The 27,060-nt window shown below is 36.1% G+C and overlaps 1 protein-coding gene across 1 annotated transcript in view; it reads right to left on the bottom strand.

Moving 5' to 3' along the window:
- The window catches only part of C15H8orf34 (chromosome 15 C8orf34 homolog), a 403,376-nt gene that overhangs the window by 258,046 nt on the left and 118,270 nt on the right, over positions 1-27,060 (bottom strand). The window contains 1 exon segment of the mRNA XM_071601999.1: positions 12,202-12,230. Coding sequence (XP_071458100.1) covers positions 12,202-12,230 — 29 coding nt within the window.

Raw genomic sequence — 27,060 nt, 5'->3', positions numbered from 1 at the left:
TACTTGCACATATTTTCATCAATTAATCAACTCATGGGTGAATGCACTTCACCTTTGTCTTCCCCCTCATCTCTTCTACATTCCCCTGCCTTGTCCTGATTATGTCAAACTAAATCCCATTCATCATATCGTATCACTTGTAAATGTTCCAGTTTGTATTTCTAAAAAGAGCACAGTGTCTTTTGGTAAGTAAATGCAATACCATTATCTTACCAAACCATAAATCAACCATTATTATTTAATATCTACAGATATTCAGTTTTCTAATTTCCCTGATTATCTCCTTAGTGACACAAGTCAGTATCTAAATAATATTTCACATGTTGTAACTGACTAAAAAGACTTTTATTTATTTTAATCGATAGATTCTCTTCCTCTGCTTCATTTTTCTCATGAAATCCTTTGTTGGTCAAAGACCTGAGTTTGGGAGCTTTTTATGCTGTAAGTTTTGCACACGGCATTTATTCCCTTTTGCATCCCTGTGATGTGGTTGGAAATGTTCCTCTGCCCTCTGTAATTTCTGCAAATTAGCACTTAGATCTGGATGAAAGTCTGTTGTTGTTTTTGTCTTTGCCAACACTACTTCAGAGAGAACAGCTCTAGTTTCATCCAGAGGAGGCTCATAATGTCTCAAGGACTCTTCTTCACATTGATGTTGGCAGCATTGATCATTTTGCTTAGATTCATTAATTCACCAACAATTGCCAAAGGGCCATTATCTAATTTTATAATTCCATACTCATTTATTTACTGGAATATTTTTGAAAAGAGGAACTTCTTGTCATTATATATTTGCTTACCCTGACGTAAATCTGTATAGAAAAGATGCAGATTCAACATTTTTTTTCTTTCCTTTTATCAGTTTTTTAAAATAATAATTTTGGTCCCCTAACATCCTCCAAAGACAACAGGTTTGGGGGATGAAAATGTAGACACAAACATTCATGATACAACTCACTACACTACAATCATTCTTACTCATTTTCAAATTTTCTCGATTCTTACCAGTGGGAGATGAATTTACTTGGCTCCTGAGTTTCTTTGATACAATCTTAGTGATCTTTGACAGAGTTCTTGCTTTCTAGTAAGGACAAGACATAGCTATTTATTTTTGTACATTCCATGCTCCAGACCTGGAATTAGCCATTATTCCAAGGACCCCTGATTCCTCTCAATATGAAATAAATTTATAGATTAGAATCTTGGCATTAGGCATACTAATAATTGAGTTGATAATAGCATAAAGCTAGGAAATATGTATTTTTTAATACTACTAAATAATTCAGACTTACAGAAAGTTGCAAAAAGAAAGAAAAACAACAAAGAAGTCCTGTACCCCCTTTTCCTGGACTTCCAAAATGTTTATTATTGATTCAATAATATCAATAATGTTGGTTGATATTTTCCATTATAATTTTGGATAACATTTTAACATTTACATATATGTGAATCCTTCTATTTACAATTTTCAAATGTTTCCTCATGATTATATTCAAGGTATGCATTTTTGAACAGAATAACACAGAAGTGAGATATTCTTTTCATATCAAGGGCACAGGATGTTGATTTTTCCCATCACTAGTTGTATGAACCCTGATCACTAGGTTAAGGGTATCGTCCAGTTGTCTCTTATATAAAATTGCTACTTTTCTCTTGTTAACCAATAAGCAATTTCTGAGTAGAAGAGGCATAACTTTGAGAATAGGTAGATATCCTGAAATTCATCAAAATTTCACCTACTAATTTTAACACCCTTTGTTGACCCTTACCTGCATCAATTACTATGATGTTTGCCAATTTGTGGTTTTCTGATCATATCCAGTATTGAGTTCTTAAGGATATAGAGATATCTACCATTTTCAAGTAGAATTACAGAATTTTTATTTAAATTTGTTGAATTTACATATTTATTTCCATTCCACGTGCCAAAAAATTTTAGTTCTTAAGGATATCAACAGAGTTTTTTTGATTTATCACACAAAACATAGACAACAATCTCATTATAATGACATCAACACTGTAAACTAACAACAGGTACTAAAAACCATTTGAGAGTGAGTTGGAAGTCCTCAGAGTCTAACCCCCTGGGAGACAAGCAAGTCGCTGCTTATAATGATTTGAACTAATTCATCTCAACATGTTTATGTCATCAGCCTGAAAGACAGTTGTGTTCATTTTTTTTTTCATTTTGCCTTATATTATAAGAAATTACTGTTTCAAGATGAAACTTTGTTTTAAATTATGAAAAACATTTTAGAAGTTCCAAATGGTTCTAATGGTCACATGTGAATGAACATCCAAAATTTTAAGAAGTCAATATTTTATCCTTATTCTTTCTTCTCTACACCTTTTCTTACTTCTACTCTTTATTCTATACCTTCCCCTCTGCCATAGGTAACTTTAAAAAAAATTTATGTGTATATGAAGGTGTGTGTGTGTATGTGTATGTGTGTGTGTGTGTGTGTGTGTTTTACAGTTTGACAAGTTTTGCTATTGTTTTTGGTTTTAATCTAAGTGACTATGCAAGTATATTTCACTATACTCAATTAGATGAATGGAAGTACACTACAATCACATTTTCTCTCCTTGTCTTTGTCATTTAAAAATATATTCTGGGGATCATTCCATATAATAAGATACTATTTTTCATTCTTATAGCTGTATAATTCTCTATTGTGTGGATACACTAAAATTGATCCAGTATTCTTTTTTTTTAAAGAGGAGAGAGAGAGAGAGAGAGAGAGAGAGAGAGAGAGAGAGAGAGAGAGAGAGAGAGAGAGAGATTTTTTTAATATTTATTTTTTGGCGGACACAACATCTTTGTTTGTATGTGGTGCTGAGGATCGAACCCGGGCCGCACGCACGCCAGGCAAGCGCGCTACCGCTTGAGCCACATCCCCAGCCCGATCCAGTATTCTTTTAATGGACATTTGATTGTTTCCACCCTTTTGCTATTAAAACAGTATGACAATATATAGTCACATGTATAAATCTTTTCATATTTTTTCTAAAAACTTAGTATTATTTAATCCATGGATAATTGAACATCTGATGTCACCCAACATGCCCCTTTGTGGTGTTTGTGCCACTCTGCATTCCCACCACAATGTGTGAAAGTGCCTTTCCCCAAAGCCTTGTCAAAAGGGTATTTTGACAAACTTGGAGATTTCTGTAAACCTGATTGATAAGCAGGGGTGTTTAATTTGCATTTTTCTCATTTTAAACAAGACTGGAATCTTCTCATATAGTCAAGAAGAATTTCTCCCCCTGTGAACAGACTCTCATTCAGTTTTAGTGGAATTCAGCTGTTTTTATTCTCTATCTTTAGAAACACCCTATAATTATAATACAAAGCTTTGTCTGTGATATAAATTTCAGTATTTTCTTTGATTGTCCCTTCCCACATTTTATTTTTGAAAAATAGGTTCTTCACAACAAACAAGAACCATCCTGGCAGAACACATAGTAAAACATATACCTATTTCCCTTAATAGAAGTGTTAACTTGTTAAAAATCAAACATACAACTAACCAAAATAGCATATAAAATAGTTCTATGGATTTTTCCCTACTTCCAAAAATTCCATGTGTTGGGTACCTGGGTCACACATGAGTGCACAAGAGACTTTGGAACTCAGAAGAAAAGCAAGATAAAAGGGTCAGAGTGATTTAGTACGCTCTGTTAGATAGCAGAAATCCCCAAACCATTCAATTCTCCAAGTAATGACAAAACAAAACAAAAAAGCAACAAAATACAGATTTGTTTTTCCAGGGAAAAATTAGCAGAAGGTGAATGGCAATACAAAAATATCTGGTGAAAAGACATCCTTACTTCAAAGAAGTTAACATTTCACCCCTTCTACTGGTACATTTAATAAAACCACCATCGAGGGGCTAGATGGCCTTTGGCACATTATGTCCGCACTGAATTCCAATATCACCCTCTTGGCCAGCCTGATATAAATTAGAACTGGCTTGCTTTGACCCTCTTAACTTTTTAGAGAGGCAAAATAATAAAATAGTTAAGAGAATGGCTTTGGGGTTTCAGTCTGTTCAGATCTGAGTTTAGCAATAAATTATCTATGTCTGTAAATTTGCTCAAGTTGCCAAACTCTGTGGACATCAATTTTCTTATGTGTAAGATGAAGATATCAGGAGCTTTGTCACAGGGCTGTGGAGCATGAGTGTGAATGTGTGCTTTAAGCCCTTACACAATGCTCATTACACTATGTGCTTGTTAAACCATCTTTCCTCTTCTGCCTACTCAGTCCCCCCGCCCCCATCACATATTTAAACTTTACGCTGAAACAGTGTAAGCAAGACCATGACACTGTCTTAACCCTTTTTCTAGATTAATACCACATTAAATCAGGTCTTAATAAAATGTCTTGATAGTGGTGGGGGAAGAAATGGGAAAAGTCCATAAAAAAAGAACAACTTAAAGAGAAGAACAAATATTTAGTCAGCTCTGGATAATTATTTACTTTGCCATTATTTACCCAACGTTTAGTATATTCCATACAATAGCAGGCACTATGGGAAAAGATGGCTAATAATAACAAGAGCAGTTATCACTCCAGTGATTATTCTGGACCAGGAGCCAAAACAATAGGAAATAATGAACATAACCCACTGCAGAGGCTGAGAGTACAGACTCTGAACAGCAAATTTCTGGGTTTGGATTTTAGCTTTTCCACTTACTATGGGACTGAGGGGAGCTTATAAGACTCTAAGAGTTCCTGTTATTCTAGCTGTTCAACTGGGGAGTCATAGTTTCCATCCCATAAATACAACTGTTAAGAGCTTGGGTTCTAGAGTTATTTTCTATCTATATAATATTTGGTAAATTTCGTACCTCCTTTCTGTCCAACTTTCTCATTCTTCAAGTGGCAATAATAATCCCTATTTCACAGAGCATTAGTAAATACTGAACAAGATAAATGAGATAAATCATTTAGAATAGTGACTGGCACATAGAAGGTTCTCAAGAGTGTCAGCTATTTTTATTGAGATAAATGGATAAACTATATGAAATACTTCCCCAGGGTCTAAAATACAGCACACACTAAATAGTACATTATTATTCATGATGTTTATTATCATTATGCATCTGTTTAAAGATTCAAGAACTAGAAAGTCAACCTCACTATCATTCAACATGGAATGAATGATAGCAGTATTTCTGATGAGTTTTCTAAAATATATGTGGATTGCCTCTATCTCTAAATCCTCCAACATATATTTTTTTTCTTAAGCTAGAAAGAACATCACAGAGGCATGTCCTCTCCTTCACTATTGAGATTTCCACTGGAATTGTTCTAACAGAAATTTGCTTTTTCATTAAAACATCTGTCTAGGTGGGTGGACGTTATTGTAAGAATTCCTGTTAAAGTAATGGTCTTATTTAGTCAAAGTATAGATACATTGTAGTAAAAGCAAATGTACTAAAGCACTAAATGCATGTATTTATTTGTAGTTAAATATGCATAATATAAAATTAATATCACAACCACTTTTAAGGTATCATTCAGGTGCACTATATGTATTCACATTATTGTTCAGTCTCTGGGCCTACCAATGTTGAGCAGACATCTTTCATCTTGCAAAACAAATTCTATAGTCATTAAAAAACTGCTCCCCATCTCCCTTCACCCAACCCTTGACAACTACCTTTCTGTTTCTGCATCTATAAATGTGACTACTTTACCTCATATACGTGATATCTCATGATATTTGTCTATGACTGGTTTATTTCGTGTAACCCAGGTCTTCAAAGTTCACACAAGTTGTATATGTGACCATATTTTCTTCTTTTGAAGAATGGATAATATTCCATTGTGTACGTTCACTGCATTTTTCTTATGACTTCATCTTTCAATGAACTTTTAGGTTGCTTTTTCCTCTTGCCTATTGTGATCAATGCTGCTATGAACACGAATATCCAAGTATGTATTAGAGACTCTACTTTCAATGAGATCTTCATCCATGCCTCTAGTATAGTACAACATCTTAGACTGAGTAATTTAAATAACAAGAGAAATTTATTTCTCATGTTCCAGAGGCTGAGAAGCCCAAGATCAAGATGCCAGAAGATTTAGTGTCTGGTAAATACACGTTGTCTGCTTCCACAATGGAGCTTTCTTGCTGCTCACTTGAAGGAGAGGATGAACAAACGTGTCCTCATATGGCACAGGCCAAACAGGCTGCCCAAAGCACTTTTATAAAGAAACTAATCTTATTCTTGAGGGGAACAACTTGTGACCTACTCTATTTCTGAAGGTCCTGTACTTAATATCATTACATTGGATATTAAGTTCTAACATGACTTGTAGAAGGAAACAAACATTAAAATCATGGTCCATGGTAACTCTATTTTTAATTATTTGAAGAAGTGCCATACTGTTTTCCATAGTGGCTGCACCATTTGATATTCCCAGCAACAGTGCACAAGACTCCCAATTTCTCCACATCTTTACCAACACTTACTATTTTCTATTGTTCATTTTTTTTTTCTTGTAGTAGCATCCTAATGGATATGAGAATGGATATGTTGTACATATCCATTAGGCATAGACTAATACCTCATTGAAAGTAGAGTCTCTAACAGATACTTGGAATGTTCAGTACATGTTCATAGCAGCATTGATCACAATAGGCAAGAGGAGAAAGCAACCCACTGTGGTTTTGATTTAGATTTTTCCAATGCTCAGTGATATTGAGCACCTTTTCAAATAATTGTTGGCCTTCTATATATCATCTTTGGGGAAAAGTCACTTCAAGTTCTTTGCTCATTTTTAACCAAGTTATTTGTTTTTTGGTTGAAGAGTTGCAGGGGTTTGTTAAATATCCTAGATCATTGCCCCTCATCAGTTTTATTACTTGTGAATGTTGTTCCTGTTCCATGAGTTGCCATTTCATTCTGTTGACAGTATCTTTTGGTGCACTGAAGTATAAGAATATTTTTGAGAACATTGTTGATTACAGCATCTGCTTCAAAAGGATAAATGGAAGACAAATTTCTCAGGATTCAGTAGAGGGAATGATTAGTTTCCCATGAACACCTGGTTTGCTGTGATCCTATGGATGGTGACAACACTGATAAAAAGTTCAGTTGTGGGCCAGGGATGTAGTTCAATGGCAGAGTGCTTGCCTACTATGCATGAGGCCTGAGTTGGATCTCCGGTGCAGTAAAACAGAAACAAAAAAATTCAATTGTGGCAAAACTACAACAACACTACAGAACCTCAAACCTACATTTTGTGCAGGAGGTTTAATTTTTCCTATGTTCTATTCCCTGTGAAATGATTTTACCATATAGTACTTTGAAATGTTTATATTTGGGATATTTTAGCTATCTACTCCAATTATTCTATATCAAGAAATTAATGTCACTTTTTTAAAAAAGAAAAAAAAATTCTTTTTTATTTTTAGTTGTATATGGACACAATACCTTTTTAAAAATTTTTTATTTTTGTGTTGCTGAGGATGGAACCCAGTGCCCCACACATGCGAAGCAAGTGCTCTACCACTGAGCCACAACCCCAGACCCTAATATCATTTTAATAGTTACTAAAACCCCCTAAATATTACACAGAAAGAACTCAAGCTCAGCATCTGTGATACCTTCCTAGGGGCTGTGTAGTAATGACAGGAGCCAGGATTCAAGCCAAGGTCTATCTATGGATTTTTCCATAATACTAAGGTACATCTTTAATCAGTGAACACAAAAACCCACAATATGAGACAAGGAATGTCATTGGGATGAAGTCACTGTATCCTTCAAGAGACTATGAAAAACGACCTTGCTCTCTGCAAGGCTGTCCAGGGAAGGCTGGAGTTTGAAGGATGGATATCAGTTGGAGAAAAGGAAAGAAATGGCATGCACAAAAATGTGGGAATAAATAAAAGTATGACCTGGAGGTACTATACTCTGGCTTTCTGATCCTATCAAAGTATGTACAGTACAAAGTAAAGTGCAGTAATGAGTTCAATACAAAGTCTGAATAGAGAAGAAAAGGAATATAAGATCTAGAATACAAATGTGGGCCCAGATAAAGACTTAATTCTAGAGGCTGGGGCTGTAGCTCAGTGGCAGAGCACTTGCCTAGCATGCATGAGGCCCTGGATTTGACCTTCAGCACCACATAAAAATAAACAATTAAAATAAGGGCATTCTGTCCGTCTATAGCTATAAAAAAATTTTTAAAAAGACTTAATTCTAGCATAACAAATCTGTACTTAATATGTCAGGTAGCAGGGAGTTTAGGAAAATTTTTCACAGGATTCTGCTTTAGGTAGGTTCCTTAGGTGCTTCATCTTAGCTAGAGTTTCCTAGAATCAGAGACTGAGAAAGTGGTTTATTAAGGGGTTCTCTCAAGTGAAACCTTTAAGAAAATAAAGGAAGCAGGAGAAGACAGAGAAGCTAGGCAAAGATATGCCTTTGGTTTAAGGCTCCTCTCAAGACGATCCCATACAGAGCTCTGGAATGTGGACAAGGAGCTCAGAGCCCAGTCAGTCATGGGCTGAAGACCAACTCAGGGATCTCTGGTTATGATAAATCCCACTGGGTTGAGACAACCCTTGGGAGAAGAGTAAGATCATAAACACCTAACGGGGTAGTGGAAGGATAGATCACACTGCCTTAGTAACGGGGAACTGGGATGGCACTAACAGTGTCTACGATATGGCATTTTGAAGGGTAAATTCATAGTATAGGAGCCTGAATATTATATATATAATTATATATTAATAAAATTAAAATAGTCATATATTAATAATTGTATCAATTATACATTAATAAATTTTATATATATATATATATATATATATATATATATATATATATATAATAAAATTACACATTTTCATATATATACAAAGTACTACCATGTGAAATTGGATAGTGGCTATATAGGCAGAATAATGACCTCTCAAAAATGTCTACATCCTAACCCCTAAAACCTGTGGGCCACATAGCTAGAAAATGCCAAGATAGTGAATAATGGTAATGATAATAAATATGTTACATAACATAGCCAAAAGAACTCTGTATGATTAAAGTTGAAGATCTTGAGATGGGAAGATTATCTGGATTAGCCATGTGGCCCCAACTTAACATGATTCTGGAAAAGCAAAGAGCCTTTCTACACATGAAATGAGTGATAAGACATTGCTGGCTCTAGGTATAGCAAAGGGACCAGGCACTAAAGAACAGAACAACCTCTAGAAGCTGGAAAAAGGCAGAGTAAGAGATTTTCCCTAGAACCTTCAGGAAGGACTGCAGCCCCGAGCAACACCTCGACATTACCTCAGAGGGACTCATGCTGAACTTCTAAACCACAGAACTTTAAGATAATAAATTGGTATAGTTTTAATTTATTATAAAACCAAGAAAAACCAAATACTGGCTAAAGAAGGAAGTGAAAAGACTAAAGAATAAGTAATGATAGCGTTCTCACAATTTTAAAAAGGCCCTAACAGTAATATTACTCTTTTATTTTTTTATTTAAGTAGAACTAAAAATTCTTATTACTTTAATCAGAATTTGTCAACTAACTTTAAAGGTCACAGAAAAAAAATGATTTCAACAAAATGACAGGTGAATTGGAATGTGAGAATAAAAGAGCAATGTTTTATAAAGGTTAAGAAGAATACATCTTTAATGAAACCTCAAAAACATGAAGGGAAGATTAAAAAGAAAGGGTCTGTAATTACTTTCCTTATTACATTGAAGACACAGGCGCCAGGCCAACACAAACCGCAAAACACTCTGATTGACTGTTTCTTGGCAGCTGCCTGAGCTTCACTTCTGCCTATTCAGGAAAGTTCTGGACTATGAGCTTCATGGTCACCAGGGGGTGCTATAGGACAGTTTCTCCCACTTAGCCAAGGGCGCTCTCCAGGCAAGCAAAGATTGGTGGCCATAGCCCTGGCACCCTTGAAAATCAAATGCAAGAAGAGTAGGATCAAGTTTTATTTTTTTTTTTGCACTGACCTAAATATTTTTCAGTAACAGTGTTATTTATGATAACTGTCAGCATCCTCAATAAAAGTGAAAATAAATGTGCAAAGAAATTTTAGGAATTTCCATAAAGTTTTCAAAAATAGAAATATTATGTAAGTAAATGAAAACTGGCAGTGTCTTTCAATTCCATTAAATGGACACTTTCCTGACCTAAGGCTGAGAAGAAAGAGAGCGTGAGGGGAAGGATATGTCCTGAGGATGGTACTTAACCAAGTGTTAGGGTATTCACAACTTACCCGGTGAGAGTTACATCCATGTCAGCACAAGGAATAATAAATGTTTTTTTTTTTTTTTTTCTCACCGAAAATGGTACAGACACCAATGCCACCACAAGTCAGAGAACAGGGCAAAGGGGAGAAGAGAACCAAGAAGAGGAACAACCCCATACAAGGTATAGTCAGCCAGGGTTTTACAGACTATATTAGAAAAAGTAAATGAATTTAGAAGTGATGATGATTATATGTAGTACTTAAAATGAACATAGTTCACAAATGCAAGGCATAGAAATCTTAAGTTTTTGAAAATTGTAAGGGAGGTCGTGGCATAAGGACACTAACAGGGTAAAACAACGAGGGACATACAGAGAAGGGCAGGAATTGCTGAAGAAATCCAGATCACACCTGTCCCTCATCACCCAGGCTATTCTATATAGTCAAGATCTAGTTTTGTATGGCACTAGTACAGATAGAAACCAAACTAGTCTTAAAACATTATGATGATTTATTACATTATCTGAATATATTAATGTTTATGCCTATATCTTATTCATTTTTTAGTGAGTCAGAAATGCATTTTTATGGTGCAAAATTCAACGGGTATATTCCTATTTCAGGTAGAATACAAACTTTATTTATTGTTTCTGTTAATACAATTGTTATATTGTAGGTTATTTTAAAGTGTCATGATTCAAATGATTCCAATTTTGTACAATAGTTTCTATCATGTTCTTTCAATCTATCTATCTAGGCACCAAGCCAGATTTCAATATACTTTTTGTTTAGAGAGATATCTAAATAGATAGTCATCAAATATTGATGATGACTATATTTCTAAGTGCTTCTCCCTTTTCTAACTATATTTCTGATGCCTGATTTTTTTATCCAAAAAATTATAACAGACTGAATACAGAAACAAATAAGGAAATTCAACAGTTTTCTGCACAGCCAGATCTTAAAGAGGTTTCCAAAAACATGAACAAGATAGCTTTCTCAATAATTATTTTGCATTGAAAAATAAAGCATTTTCGTACATACATGTTATTCGTATTAAAGTACTGGTTTTAGTCATTACTTCTTCTAAAATGATATAAGCATGTGAATTTTTTACCAGTTTTAATTTCTAACATGGAAAATATTGGTGGATATAATAATCAGCATAATTCAAAGCTGTTTGGGATCCTTCCACAATTTATATAAGGGGTCCTGACACTAAAAAAAAAAAAATTAAAAAATTGGAAACTTCTATCCCAGTGAATCAAATCTCCCTCACAAAGTATCAACTCATAAAAACATACTTAATAGAGAATTCAAACAAATGATCCTACAGAGAAATCTTATGTTATCCACCACCTGACAAATTTGGTCTTTCCCTAGGTTTTTCCAATTTTGGTAAGCATCACCTCAGTTTACCTCCTTCATGATTTCCTGAATCTAGGAATCATCTTTGACTAATTTTTCTGCAACTCCCACAGTCAATCCATTGGTGGTGCTACTGACACTGGTGTGAAAACACATTCTTAATCAAACCTCTCCCAGCAACTTCACAACTACCACTGTTCAAACCATCATATTGTCTCGGCATATTAGAAAACTGAAAACAAGCAACTGAACTTAATGACTGAGTGAGTGTCTATGTCGTCGTCGTCGTCATCATCATCATCATCATCATCATCATTTATATACAGCCCAAATCCAAACAATTAACATAATAAAATGTTGCTAGTTTTCATTTTTAATGCAGTTACTTAGTGGTTCTGTTCTCTCTAACCAAATTTCAAAGGCCTTAACTCCAAAGAACAGGTAATACATATTCATAAGAGAATCTATATAACTTTGAAAGATTTAAAATGTTAACACTTAAATTATGTTTTAACATTTTTATGTTTTAACTTTAATTTAGATAGCAGATTAAAACAGAAATCACACATTTTCTTTTCATTAGGTATGTAGTTCAACTTACCTTATCAAGTTCATCTGAAATTGCAATACCTGGGATTCAAAAGAGATTTGTAGAAAAAAAATATTTTAGAAGCAATCTTCAACAACCCAACATTACAAGCAAAAACAAAACTTCATCTGTAAAACCAGTGTATCTCCCAACTTAAATTTTCTTTTCATTTGTTCTTCAAAATGATGCAGCACATACTGTCTACTAATGAAAACAAACTAGGGATTGAAGTCAACTATGACAGCCATGAAATGCTGAAACAGGGCAAGCAAGTTATGCAAGGACAACAAACAAGTACCCCATCTCTTAGAGGTTGGTAGAGGCAGAGCAAACTGGCAGAACAACTGTGGAACCACCTTTACGTTATGGTGACAATAGAGTATACTACTTATTCTGTTACAATTTTGTTTCTTAAGAACTGATTTACTCTGTAACATTGGTCTACCAGTCTGTTTTGGTGCCAATACCATGCTGTTTTTGTTACTACTGCTCTGTAGTATAGTTTAAGGTCTGGTATAGTGATGCCACCTGCTTTACTCTTCCTGCTAAGGATTGCTTTAGCTATTCTGGGTCTCTTATTTTTCCAGATGAATTTCATGATTGCTTTTCCATTTCTAGGAGGAATATCATTGGAATTTTGATTGGAATTGCATTAAATCTGTATAGTGCTTTTGAAAGTATGGTTATTTTGATACTATTAATTATGCCTATCCAAGAGCAAGGTAGATCTTTCCCAGAGACTAACCCACAAAATTACAATTATCTTATATTAGACAAAGGTGCCAAAAACATGCATTGGAGAAATTTGTCTTCAACAAATGGTGCTGGGAAAACTGGAAATCCAAATGCAACAAAATGAAATTAAACCCCTATCACTGGCCATGCACAAGACTCAACTCAAAATGAATCAAGGACCCAGGAATAAAACCAGAGACTCTGTGTCTAATAGAAGAAAAAGTAGGCCCTAATCTTTATCATGAGGGATTAGGCCCCAACTTCCTTAATAAGACTCCTGTGATGCAAGAATTAAAATCAAGAATCAATAAATGGGACGGACTCAAACTAAAAAGTTTCTTTGCAGCAAAAGAAACAATCTGTGAGGTGAATAGAGAGCCTACATCTTGGGAACAAATCTTTACCCCTCACATATCAGATAGAGCACTAATCTCTAGGGTATATAAAGAACTCAAAAAGTTAACACCAAAAAACAAATAACCCAATTAATAAATAAGCCTAGGACCTGAACAGACACTTCTCAGAAGATGATACACAATCAATCAACAAATATATGAAAAAATGTTCATCATCACTAGCACTTAGAGATATGCAAATCAAAATTATTCTAAGATTCCATCTCACTCCAGTCAGAATGGCAACTATTATGAACACAAACAACAATAATTGTTGGCAAGAATGTAACAGAAAAGGTACACTCATACGTTGCTGGTGGGACTGCAAATTGGTGCAGCCAATATGGAAAGAAGTATGGAGATTTCTTGGAAAATTGGGAATGGAACCACCATTTGACCCAGCTATCCCTCTCCTCGGTCTATACCCAAAGGACCTAAAAACAACATACTACAGGGACACATCCACATCAATATTTATAGAAGCACAATTCACAATAGCTTAATTGTGGAACCAACCTAGATGCCCTTCAATAGATGAATGGATAAAAAAAAAATTGGCATATATTCACAATGGAATATTACTCAGCAGTAAAAGAGAATTTATTGATTTTATTCATGGCATTTGCAGGTAAATGGATGGAGTTAGAGAAGAAAATGCTAAGTGAAGTTAGCCAATCCTAAATAACCAAATGCTGAATGTTTTCTTTGATATAAGGAGGCTGATTCATAGTGGAATAAGGAGCAGAAGCATGGGAGGAATAGATGAACTCTAGATGGGGCAGAGGGCTTGGAGGGGATGGGAGGGGACATGGGGTTATAAATGATGGTGGAATGTGATGATGATTATTATCTAAAGTACATGTATGAAGACACAAATTGTTGTGAATATACTTTGTATACAACCAGAGATATGAAAAATTGTGCTCTATATGTGTAATCACAATTTTAGACCTATCAACACATCTGCAGATCGCCAAGACTTTGCTACACTCACACACAGGTCACTCAGTTGCTATCTACCCACTTCACAATGCCATGCTGGGCTCCCCCAACCTCACCAGACACCCTGGTGCTGAAAGCAGACTACCGCCATCTTGGCTCAATATTATCACCATATTAGGCAGGGGCAGTTCCCAGATTGGATCTCCAGGGGCCAGTGAATTTTCATAGAAATCACCAGTGCTGCAACCACTTGCCCAGAAATCAGAGCCTCTGGGCTCAAGTAAGTCTCAGGACTCTAGACCCAAAGCCCACAGTTCTAGCCCACGTGCAGCTCACAAGTGGCTTAGCAGAAACACCTATTAGCACTTCTGCAGAATTCCAGACTGCACTCTGCTCCCACGCAGATCACTTGGCTTCTACCTATTCCTACCTTGGTAGCCCAAGGCCATCGCCCAGCTACCCCCACATCACCAGACACCCCAGCGCTGGAAGCAGACCAATTGCATCTTGGAAAACTTTCCTCGCCATTTTGTGGTGGGCGTGGCTATCAGATCAGATCGCCATTTGAGCAGGTACCTGATTTCCAATTCCTACCCCTTCCTCAACAGCATTAACTTGGCACAGTGGCCACCCAACACAAGAACAGCTCTCAGTTGGACAGGACTGCAGTGCGAATAGGGTGCCGCCCGCCTGGTGTGAGCCTTGGGGTGAGAGGTTGTGCAGTTGAGACCTGATAAATAAGAAAGAGGAGAGGACTAAAGTTTGGAGCATAACAGAGAGATCAGGATTTGGGAAATCTCCAGGCAAGAGAAGGAGATGACACTGGGGGCTCAAGTCAGATGAGTGGTCACAAAAAAAGACCCATGAGGCGCTATTTCCTGCTGGAACTGGTGAGCAGAACTCCCTGCTTCCAGATGCTCCACAACAGGTCCAGTCTTCTCACCCTGATTTCCTACACCATCCTGAGGGCAGAGACACCTACTGGATGAGACAATCCCACCTACTGGATGAGAAGAGAAAGAAACGGATCTCTAATAAGAATATCTTTTTTTTTTCTCTTCTTCTTTCTCTTCTACACTTCTATTCTCTGGCCCTCACATCCCCAACCTATGTAAAACCAAGAACTTTGCATGAAATAGGACTTTGAGGACTAAGTCACCTGAATAATATAATATAGAGGAATTGCATAAGCCCCATTTTTCTTTTTCTTCTCTCATTTTTTCTTTCTTTCTTTTCCTTTTTTTCTCTTCTTCATTCACCCTCAAAATTATACTATTTAAACATCCTGTATTTTTCTAAAAACATATGTGTGTTTGTTTTATGACTCTACTGTCTTCCCATGTAATTGTCTACCCCAAATTACCTCCTATCTATTTTCCTGCTACTAACCCTCTTCACTAGATTTCTCCTTCACATTTCCTAAGATATATTAACTCTATACCCTCATATTTTCTCCCCTCAATATTTAGTCTCATGTTTGACTCCCAGTTCATTGTCCACCACCAGAAACTGTAAACCTTTTTTTTTGAAACTCCTGATTATATTTTAATAATAACTGAATCCAACATTTCTGGACATTGAGACTAAACTGTAAATGTCTTAATAACAACAATTGGTTCATAGGTGATGTATTGTTGATATTGGGATCTGTTAACATTGTCCTTCCCCACAAAGGAGAGATCTTGGAACTGTACAAGAGCACTACAAATCTATAGGGTAAAAACAATAACACACCAGATCCACAGAGCTGGAAAGAAAGAAACGCGAGCAACATGAAAAGACAAGGGTAGAAAATACCACAAACAAATCAAGACAACACATCATTAAAAGCATTGGCAGCTATGGCAGAAAAAAGACAGAGAAAGATTTCAAGATATACATGGTTAAAATGTTTTGGGATCTCAAAGAAGACATAAGAGAACAAATACAGGCAGTGAAAGATCACTTTGACAATAAGCTACATAAACAAATCCAAGAAGCAAAAGATCACCTCAACAGAGAGATAGAGGTTCTACATAATAAAACAAACAAAAATCCTGTAAATTAAAGAAATAATAAACCAAATTAAAAACTCAAATGAAAGTATCACCAACAGAGTAGACCACTTAGAAGACAGGACGTCAGACAATGAAGATAAAATAAATCATCTTGAAAAGAACATAGACTACACAGTGAAAATGATAAGAAACCACAAGCAGAACATTCAAGAAATATGGGATAGCCTAAAAAGACCAACTTTAAGAGTTATTGGGATAGAGGAAGGCATAGAGGTCCAAATCAAAGGAATGAACAATCTATTCAACAAAATAATATCAAAAAACTTTCCAAACATGAAGAATGAATTGGAAATCCAAATTCAAGAAGACTACAGTACGCTAAATGTACAAAATCACAATAGACCCACACCAAGGCACATTATATTGAAAATGTCCAACATACAGAATAAGGAGAGAATTTTAAAAGCCACAAGAGAAAGGAATCAGATTACATATAAGGGAAAATCAATCAGGATAATGGCAGACTTTTCAACACAGATCCTGAAAGCCAGAAGATCCTTGAGCAACATATATCAAGCTCTGAAAGATAATAAGTACCAACCAAGAATCTTGCAACCAGCAAAATTCAGCTTTAGATTTGAAGATGAAATAAAAACCTACCACGATAAACAAAATTAAAAGAATTCATAGATAGAAAACTGGTACTAGAAAACATCCTTGGCAAAATATTTCATGAAGAGGAAATGAAAAAGAACAATGAAAATCAGCAGAGGAAGGTAGTATACTAAAGAAAAACCTAATCAAAGAGGAAAACGAATTCAAGTAAAATAACAAAAATAAACAAATATGGCTGGAAATAAAAACCATGTCTCAATAGTAACCCTAAATGTTAATGGTTTAAACTCTCCAATCAAAAGGCATAGACTAGCAGATTGGAGAAAAAAAATAAAGATCCAACAATATGCTGCCTCCAGGAGACACATCTGATAGGAAAAGACATACATGACTGACGGTGAAAGATTGGGAAAAATCATACCACTCACATGGACTATGGAAGCAAGCAGGGGTTTCCACTACTCATATCAAATAAAGTAGACTTCAAGCCAAGGTTAATCAAAAGGGATAAAAATGGACATTACATACTGCTCAAGGGAACCATACACCAACAAGACATAACAATCATAAATATATATGCCCCAAATAATGGTGCAGCTATGTTCATCAAACAAACTCTTCTCAAGTTCAAGAGTCAAATTGACCACAACACAATAATCTTGAGTGAATTTAACACACCTCTCTCACCACTGGATAGATCTTCCAAACAAAAGTTGAATAAAAAAACTATAGAACTTAATAACACAACCAATAACTTAGACTTAACTGACATATATAGAATATTTCAACCTGCATTAAACAGATACACTTTCTTCTCAGTAGCACATGGTTCCTTCTCTAAAATAGAACATATATTATGCCACAAAGCAACTCTTAGCAAATACAAAAAATTAGAGATACTACCATGCATTTTATCAGATCATAATGGAATGAAATTGGAAATCAATGACAAAATAAAAAATATAAAAATTTCTCCCAACACCTGGAGATTAAACAATACGCTACTTAGTGAACAATGGGTCACAAAATACATCAAGGAGGAGATTAAAAATTCTTAGAGGTAAATGAGAATATAGACACAACATCGAAATCTCTGGGACACTATGAAAGCAGTACTAAGAGGAAAATTCATTGCATGGAGTTCATTCCTTAAAAGAAGAAAAAGTCAACAAATAAATGACCTCACACTACATCTCAAAGCCCTAGGAAAAAAAGAACAAACTAGCAGCAAAAGCAGTACAAGGCAAGAAATAATTAAAATTAGAGATGAAATCGAAATAAAAGAAACAACTGAAAAAATTGACTAAATAAAAAGTTGGTTCTTTGGAAAAATAAATAAAATTGACAGACCCTTAGCCATGCTAATAAAGAGAAGGAGAGAGAGATATCAAATTACCGAATACATGATGAAAAAGGTAATATCACAATAGACACTACAGAAATACAGAAGATAATTAGAAGTTATTTTAAAATCTTATCACATCAATAGACTTAAAGAATCATATGATCATCTCAATAAATATAAAAAAGCATTTAATAAAATACAGCACCCCTTTATGTTCAAAACACTAGAAAAACTAGGCATAACAGGAACATATCTCAACATCATAAAGGCTATCTACGCTAAGCCTCAGGCCAACATCATTCTAAATGGAGAAAAATTGAAGGCATTCCTTCTAAAAACTGGAACAAGACAGGGATGCCCTCTTTCAACAGAGTTCTTGAAACACTGGCCAGAGCAATTAGACAGATGAAAGAAATCAAAGGGATATGTATAGGAAGAGAGGAACTTAAATTAGCACTATTTGCTGACAATATATTCCTATACCTAGAAGACCCAAAAAATTCCACCAGAAAACTTCTAGAACTAGTAAATGAATTCAGCAAAGTAGCAGGATATAAAATCAATACCCATAAATCAAAGGCATTTCTGTATATCAGTGACAAAGCCTCTGAGAAGAAAATGAGGAAAATACCCCATTCACAATACTCTCAAAAAAAAAAAAAAACTTGGGAATCGACTTTATGAAAGAGGTGAAAGATCTATACAATGAAAACTACAGAACCCTAAAGAGACAAGTCAAAGACCTAAGAAGATGGAAAGATCTACCTTGCTCTTAAATAGGCAGAATTAATATTATCAAAATGACCATTATACCAAAAGCACTACACAGATTTAATGCAATTCCAATCAAAATTCCAATGGCATTCCTCAATGAAACAGAAAAGACAATCATGGAATTCATCTGGGAAAATAAGAGACCCAGAATAGCTAAAGCAATCCTTAGCAGGAAGAGAAAATTAGGTGGCATTGCTATTACCAGACCTTAAACTATATTACAGAGCAATAGTAACAAGAAGAGCGTGGTATTGGCACTAAAACAGACTGGTAGACCAATGGTACATAGTAGAGGACACGGAGACTAACCCACAAAACTACAATTATCTTATATTAAACAAAGGTGCCAAAAACAAGATAGCATCTTCAACAAATGGTTCTGGGAAAACTAGACGTCCATATGCAACAAAATGAAATTAAACCTCTATCTCTCACCATGCACAAAACTTAACTCAAAATGGATCAAGGACCTAGGTATTAAACCAGAGTCCCTGCATCTAATAAAAGAAAAAATAGGCCCTAATCTTCATCATGTGGGATTACACCCCAACTTCCTTAATAGGACTCTATAGTGCAAGAATTAAAACCAAGAATCAATAAATGGGATGGGCGCAAACTAAAAAGTTTCTGTTCAGCAAAAGAAATAATCTGTGAGGTGAACAGAGAGTCTACATCCTGGGAGCAAATCTTTACCCCTCACACATCAGATAGAGCACTAGTCTCTAGAGTATATAAAAAACTCAAAAAGCAACAAATATATGAAAAAATGCTCAACATCTCTAGCAACCAGAGAAATGCAAATCAAAACTACTCTGAGATTTCATCTCACTCCAGTCAGAATGGCAGCTATTATGAAGACAAGCAACAGTAAGTGTTGGAGAGGATGTAGGGGAAAAGGTACACTCACACACTGCTGGTGGGACTGCAAATTGGTGCAGCCAATATGGAAAGCAGTATGGAGATTCCTTGGAAAACTTGGAATGGAACCACCATTTGATCCAGCTATCCCTCTCCTTGGAGTATACCCAAAGGACTTAAAAACAGCATTCTACAGGGACACAGCCACATCAATGTTTATAGCAGCACAATTCACAATAGCTAAACTTTGGAATCAACCTACATGCCCTTCGATGGATGAATGGATAAAAAAATAATGTGACATATATACACAATGGAATATTACTCAGCATTAAAAGAGAATAAAATCATGGCATTTGCAGGTAAATGGATGACATTGGAGAAGATAATGCTAACTGAAGTTAGCCAATCCCCAAAAAACAAATGCCTAATGTTTTCTCTGATATACGGAGGCTGACTCATAGTGGGGTAGAGAGGGGAAACATGAGAGGAATAGACAAATTCTAGATAGGGAAGAGGGGAGGGAGGGAAAGGGAGGAGGAAAAAAATTGTAATGCATTTTGCTGTCATATATAAGTAAAAAAAAAGAATTGATTTGTATTAAGGCAGGATAGTAGTGGAGGATTATAAATTTTAATTTCTTTATTTCATTTATGAGGAAAAAGACTCTAGAGGATTTAAGATCCTTGGAGTGACAGCTTCTTCAGCCAATGAACAAATGCTTTGTCCTCACAAGCTCTCCTTGCCACTATGCACATACACTGCCCACTTACTAGTCTGACTTGTGTCTTTACCATTCCTCCAAAATTATTCAGTCATTAAAGCATCTTAGTCCTTAATTGATTTATCTGGGGTAAGAGACTCTGGTAACCCCATATTCTTTCTTGAAATGCTACCCTCTCTTTTCTGCCATTGTCTCTTTCATAAGACTCCTCTTTTGTGAGTAAGGGGGATCCTTTCCTAAAATACCAACTACTCTGTGCCAAAATGCATTTTTTTTCTCATTTAATGTCCTTCACCCTAGTAATCCAACCCACACTGTTGACACACTTATTTCTCTACCTGTTGAGGAGCAGCAAATCTTCATTGCCAGAACAGACCTCTTCTTGAGATGGTTGCTGAATCCCTGTGGGCATTTCAGTCTCAACATGTCAGACTAAAGACATCCTCCATGTCCCACTCACTCTCCTTCTGTTGCTCTGCTTTTTTGTTTCAGACAATTGTTTGCCTAGCGCTGAATATGGGGACTATGGCTGGGCACTGGAGCAGGTGTGGCCAGCCCTCAGGTTGGGGTAGCAAGCAGGAAGAGCTGGTGTCAAACTCCAGTGGGGCATGGGTCTAAGGATAAGGAAGAGCTCAAGTTCGCAATCCAAGGGAACAAAGAAAATAACAGAATTCGAAACTGAAATTAATTTCACTGTGAAGAGTAAGAAAGAATGAGCTGTGGCCCAGGCCTGTAATCCCAGTAGCTTGGGAGGCCAAGGCAAGAGGATCATGAGTTCAAAGCCAGCCTTAGCAACAGCAAGGCTCTAACCAACTCAGTGAGAACCTATCTCTAAATAAAATACAAAATAGGGCTGGGTATGTGCCTCAGTGGTTGAGGTCCCCTTAGTTCAATCCCTGGTATTAAAAAAAAAAAAAAGAGCTGAGTTGGAAAAGAAAGCCTGAAAATTGTCTCAAGAAAACAAACCTAAGTCAAGAGTCTATTTCAGGTTCAGACTCCCCGCCCACTTAGACACCTGCAGAATCTCTGCAGAGGATGCAGAGGACGCTTTTGCCGATTCCTAGAGTTCTCACCACACTAGTGAGCTAGAGATCCAAATACACACAAAGCAGAAAAAAAAAATATCTTCTACTTCCTCTCAGAAAATGACACCATTCATCCCCTTGTAGACACATCTAGAAACACAGGCATATTTGAGAGAATTTTTCATAGCAATAAATCTGTGTAATTCTTATTTGGTAAAAGATACTGGTAATTAAGATTTTTTATGTGTCCCTACACTAAAAGAGAGTCTAGTTCTCAATTCAGAAACTGGCGGTGACCTGAGCTTAACATTTTTCAAGGACTTGCTGAATCATGAAGGCAGATCCTTCAAGAAATTCAAGGAGAAAAGACTTCATGGAGGGCTAGCATCCAACCTGGGTCCTATCACCATTGTATGTGCAGTGGAGGAGAACTCAGATATGAAGGTACCACGGTTGGGGAGGAGGGAGGAAGAGGCATAATACATAAGAGACCCCAGAGCTTCCTGGGCAAAAAAAAAAAAAAAAAACATTTCCAAAGGCATAACATAAATTGCATATCTATGAGTGTTTGGTTTTTTAAAAATGCAGAAAATGACAAATGGTCATTGTTCATAACTAAGATTTCCAGAAAATATAAGAACTTAGGTATCCCAAATAGTTTATGTCACAGTCTACAGAAGATCTGAAATAAATTATTCTAGTTTATAAAAGAATACACATTTTATATTCTTATATTAACATCTAGTATAATTCTATAAAAATATTCCTTTCTAATAAGAATTCAAGATTAAGACTGAATATTGTATTTAAATATAAATATTTGAAGGAAATCTATTTTAGAGAGAGAGTAGATAATGTTAAATAAGATTCTCCTTAGGAATGTCATAAAGCTTAGCTATCTGGAATTAAATAAACCATTGTTCAATTGTCTAAGATTTTTGAAACTCTCTTGATTTTTTTTTCACTTGCTGCACTAATGCCCTTGAACTTGACAAAAATGAGTTTTCTCATCCAATTTTTAGAAAGCTATCAGTTGATCTTTGAATTTCTTTTTCACCTCAGATTTATGAATCCATTATTCACAAAGATAGCAGCAATATATCACTTAGAATGTAGCCAAGAACTGGCAAGTAATTAAAAAAAATGTGAGTAGTCAAAATGTGTGTCACATAGTACTCTTCTCAATTTTAGCAAGCACCATGAGCTGTTTTTCATGGCTGAAATTTTTCAGCAGTGGGGAATGGAGATGGAGAGAAATGCTGCTCTGAAGATATATTTCAGTATAAGAAAGGATGTGCCCCACAATAAAACTGAAACTAGCTAACTGGAAAATTTGGTTTGGAGAAAGAATTATGCCTCTAATTATTCCAAGTGGTTGGTCTGACCATATTTTGTTCAGATATCTATTATCATATTTTCCTAACAATCACATGTTTTGATGACTTTGCTTCAGAAATTATCCAAATAAATCTTCATTCTACTACATAGAATCCTTCCAGCTTTGTATTATTGATGTCAAACCGCCTAGGATATTTTTCACTTTTTCATTTCATTTTTAATCAAAGCTTACACCGATTAAAAGTTGTTGGAATAATTTTAATAAAACACTTCACAGGAGCATGAAGCTTCTAATGGGTACCATTTACATAGAGTGGCCAGGATATTCATCCTAAGATTTAGCAGAATATACACAGTTATTTCCTAAGAAGAGCTTGCTAATTTTTAGATTTTTCATTAAATCTCATTAAATTTCATTAAATTAAAGCCTGGAGACATTGAGATTTTTAAGGTTTCTCAAGACTGGCTGTACATAGTAACGAGAAAATACAGTGCATTGTTATGAAATATAAGAAAATAAGCTCAGAATTTAAGTGTGGGACTCTTGATAGAGAGGGAACATGTGGTCCTTCTAAAAGTCAAGCTGAGACCTTAAAAAAAAGTCCCATCAAAGTAGCCAAGGAGGCATGGCTTACAGTAGTGATGGCATCCAACTATGGGAATGAACTGTCTGGAAGAAATGGGGAAATGAGTTCTTTCTGAAAGTTAGCTTCTCTCCTAAATGAAAAGGCAATCACACCCACAGGCATGCCAAAGGCACATTGCCTGATTCTTCTGCAGTGCAAGCCTATCTCAATACCTTCCGTTTGTGTACTTTCATTTCTGGGACTTCTCATTTATTCTAACCTCCTAAGTGGTCTCAGATGTATCAGGAATTTATTCCAAAACACCTTCCACACATACCCATATTTGAACAGTGTTCTATCAAGAAAGCAAGAGGTATATGCTTCATCAAGATTTCCATCTTTCAGGGCATCAGTTTATCCCTCGAGTTAGAAACAGGATGTAGCTACAGGAAATGGACCTTAGTCAGTATGATTCATTTCCTGAAAGTAGGTCAGAAAATTCATATAATATGAAACTCTACCAGCTACTTCTCTAAAACCTATTTCCCAACTGGGAGAAACCCAATGAGAGTATAATGTAGAGACTCAGACTCCCCCAATTCTTCCTTTTTAAAAAGGCTTTTTCCCATCTTGAAAGAAAACAGAAACAGAAACAGAGTATGCAACATGAAAATACTGGTTTTGTGCTGGAGTTGGCTCATACTGTATTGTGAGAACGATGGCCACACCTCTCTTTCATTGTTTCATTCAGTGATGTAATAATGTTGATAGCTTAAAATTAGCTATGATGGGAATATTGACACCTTGGAAATTGCCCTAAAATCAGGCTTATTTTTTAAGTCAGTTTACAGCATCAAGTATAATGAATAATGTTAAAGCAAATATCTGTGTAAGTAACAACCATATCAACAAATGGATGAGCAACCTACCCCTGACCATTGTAAATTAAACACTCTTTAGACAGGCTGCTAACCACTCTTGGGGTAAAGGGAATTCCTGTTAGGAATTGAGGGATTCTATCCTCAGTTGGTTACCCTTGAACAAAAGTGGACAAAATTTTCTACAGACCACAAAATAATAAGTAAAGTTTTATAAGTCACCTATGTTCTTACTTTGTCAATATATAAGAATCATGCTTAAAACATGGGCCTCAAAACAAGCCACATATGGCCCATGGGCCCAGGGTTTGCTAACCCCCACTCTAGAAGCATATGCCAATTTTTATCCTTGATTAACTGGCTCTTATATTTGCATTTCTCCAAGGGCAGTTCCAAACCTTGTTGTTTTTCATCAGGCTCCTCTTCCCAACTCCCCCTCTTGCTTACTGTAAAGGACCACAACTTATCCTGAAAATTTTGGAAGTATCATATTTGAATTCCCTGGACACCCTCACTGATCCTCTCCCTCAAAGAACCACCAATGTTATTGCCTCCCATCTCAGAGGACAAAGCTTTCTTTCTCCTACGAAGTCCAATTTCCATACATGTTTTCTTGGTTCTATCTGCATCTACCTTCTCTGGTATTTGCCCCATCTATTATATTTTCTTTCTCTCCTGAATCTTTGAGATCTTTCTTTTGGTTTTCTCTTATCACCATAAAAACCATTACACTGACATGCAAACCCACATACATTCTCTTTCCGAAACACACACACACACACACACACACACACACACATTACACACTAAAGGAAACCAAATCCAAATGGCCAAAATCTCCCAACAGACACCCCTTGTCTTTTCCCACTAAGAACTTCCCTCTTTCACACCTTGCCTTTCATGAAGACTTCCAAGGAGCATCTGTGTTCCTCCCCTCCCTTCCCCACTACCTCTCTGTCCACTACTTGCTGGCTTCTGCTGTTACTTTTCTCTGATAGCTGTACTTGAACCTGCATCTCCAGATTGTCAAATCAAACCAAGAATTTTATGTTTCATGATATCAAATTCATATTTATTACAGAAAAAAGTTAAAATATAAGAGGAAAAAGAAAAATAATCTCCACTCACAGACAACTAGTGAAAACAACTTGTGAATTCTTGCAAATAATATCATATGCACACATAGGCATACAGACAAATCTTATGTGCTGTGTCTGCATAATATATATATAATGAAACTGAAAAAAAGACATAATATTTTGTTGTCTGCTTTTGATAGATATAAAATAAATATACAAACATACACATATTTTTAAAATATCCTATTTTTTGTGTGTGTGTGTGTGTGTGGTGCTGGAGATTGAATCCAGGGCATGGTACGTATGAAGCAAGCACTCTACCAACTGAGCTATATCCCCAGCCCCTTCCTATGTTTTTTATTAATATTTTCTACATCATTCTTAATGACCTTATAGTGTATCACTGTGCACATGAACAATGATTTATCCATTTTTATAAGAAAAGTGGCTTAGTGTCTAGCATTTCACTAGAATCCCAGTGCAGTAAACAACAGAGGCACAGCTTGGAGGCAGCTGGGTACAAAAGGCACGTTTCCATCTTCTTAAGAATTTATCTGCCACTTTGGATACTATGATTTCCCATCTTGGTTTTCATCCCACTCTCCTGAAAATTTCATTTCAGCTTCCTCAGTCAGACCCCTTTTAGTCACCATCTCCAATGTTGGTTTCATGTGTGCCTTTCCTTATCTCTACACTAAAGACTTCCACAGCTAAAATCCTAACCAAACCTTTGCCCCACATTGCTGACTCCTACACATGATTACTGGGAACAGATGACAGTGGCCCACTCCATTCAGATGCCCCAGAGTATTTGAAACTGGAGTTTGAGGCATAACACTCCTCCAACCCTCAAACTTCTTTTGTGAGGTAGAGAAGGCACCCAGCCATCTTGATTGCAAGCAAAACTGGAGACCAAAAAAAAGCTGAAAACATTCTTATCTCTATTTCACCCTTTTTTCCTGTTGGGCAATAAATCTTGGTCACAGAATCTTCTGTTTTTGTTAAACACTCCTTTTTTCCATCCTACGGCTAACACTTTGTTTCAGGCTCTTATCAATTCTGACCTAGCCTTAAGGAACAGGCCACAGTAACTCTCCCCCATGCTTCTCCCAGGGTGATGGATCATTGAAAAACATAAAGCTGGTTAGGATCATGAACTTTTGACAAGACACTTGCTGCACAGGACTTTCCCCATCCTCTGACTCCCTTCTCCCCAGATATCCAGCTTCACTGCTATTACTGTCTAGGTTCCCTATTACCAACAATACAAAAATTTCCCTCTTTCTTTGAAATAACCATCTTACATATGTTTCTCTCTCTGCCAAGAGAATCCTTCAGGACACACTCCTCTCTCCTTTTACATTTCCTTAGGTTTGATTCTTCTAGATATGTTTCTGAAGTGTTCTCTATCGGGTTGTCCCTAAGACCCTTGTTGGAGGTTCTCCTACTCTCTCACGGATGTCTTCAAGTACTTTTCCAATGACTTTGACATTATGGTTTTCACAATTATCTCCCCTTGAGGTCTGGGTCCACATGCATCAAGTCAATGTGGGAATAAATGAACAATCAATAGCCACATTATCTGCCTCCATTTTTTCTT

Source organism: Marmota flaviventris, chromosome 15, assembly GCF_047511675.1.
Source record: "Marmota flaviventris isolate mMarFla1 chromosome 15, mMarFla1.hap1, whole genome shotgun sequence".
Classification (NCBI taxonomy): Eukaryota; Metazoa; Chordata; class Mammalia; order Rodentia; family Sciuridae; genus Marmota; species Marmota flaviventris.
This window is presented reverse-complemented; position numbering and strand designations above follow the sequence as displayed.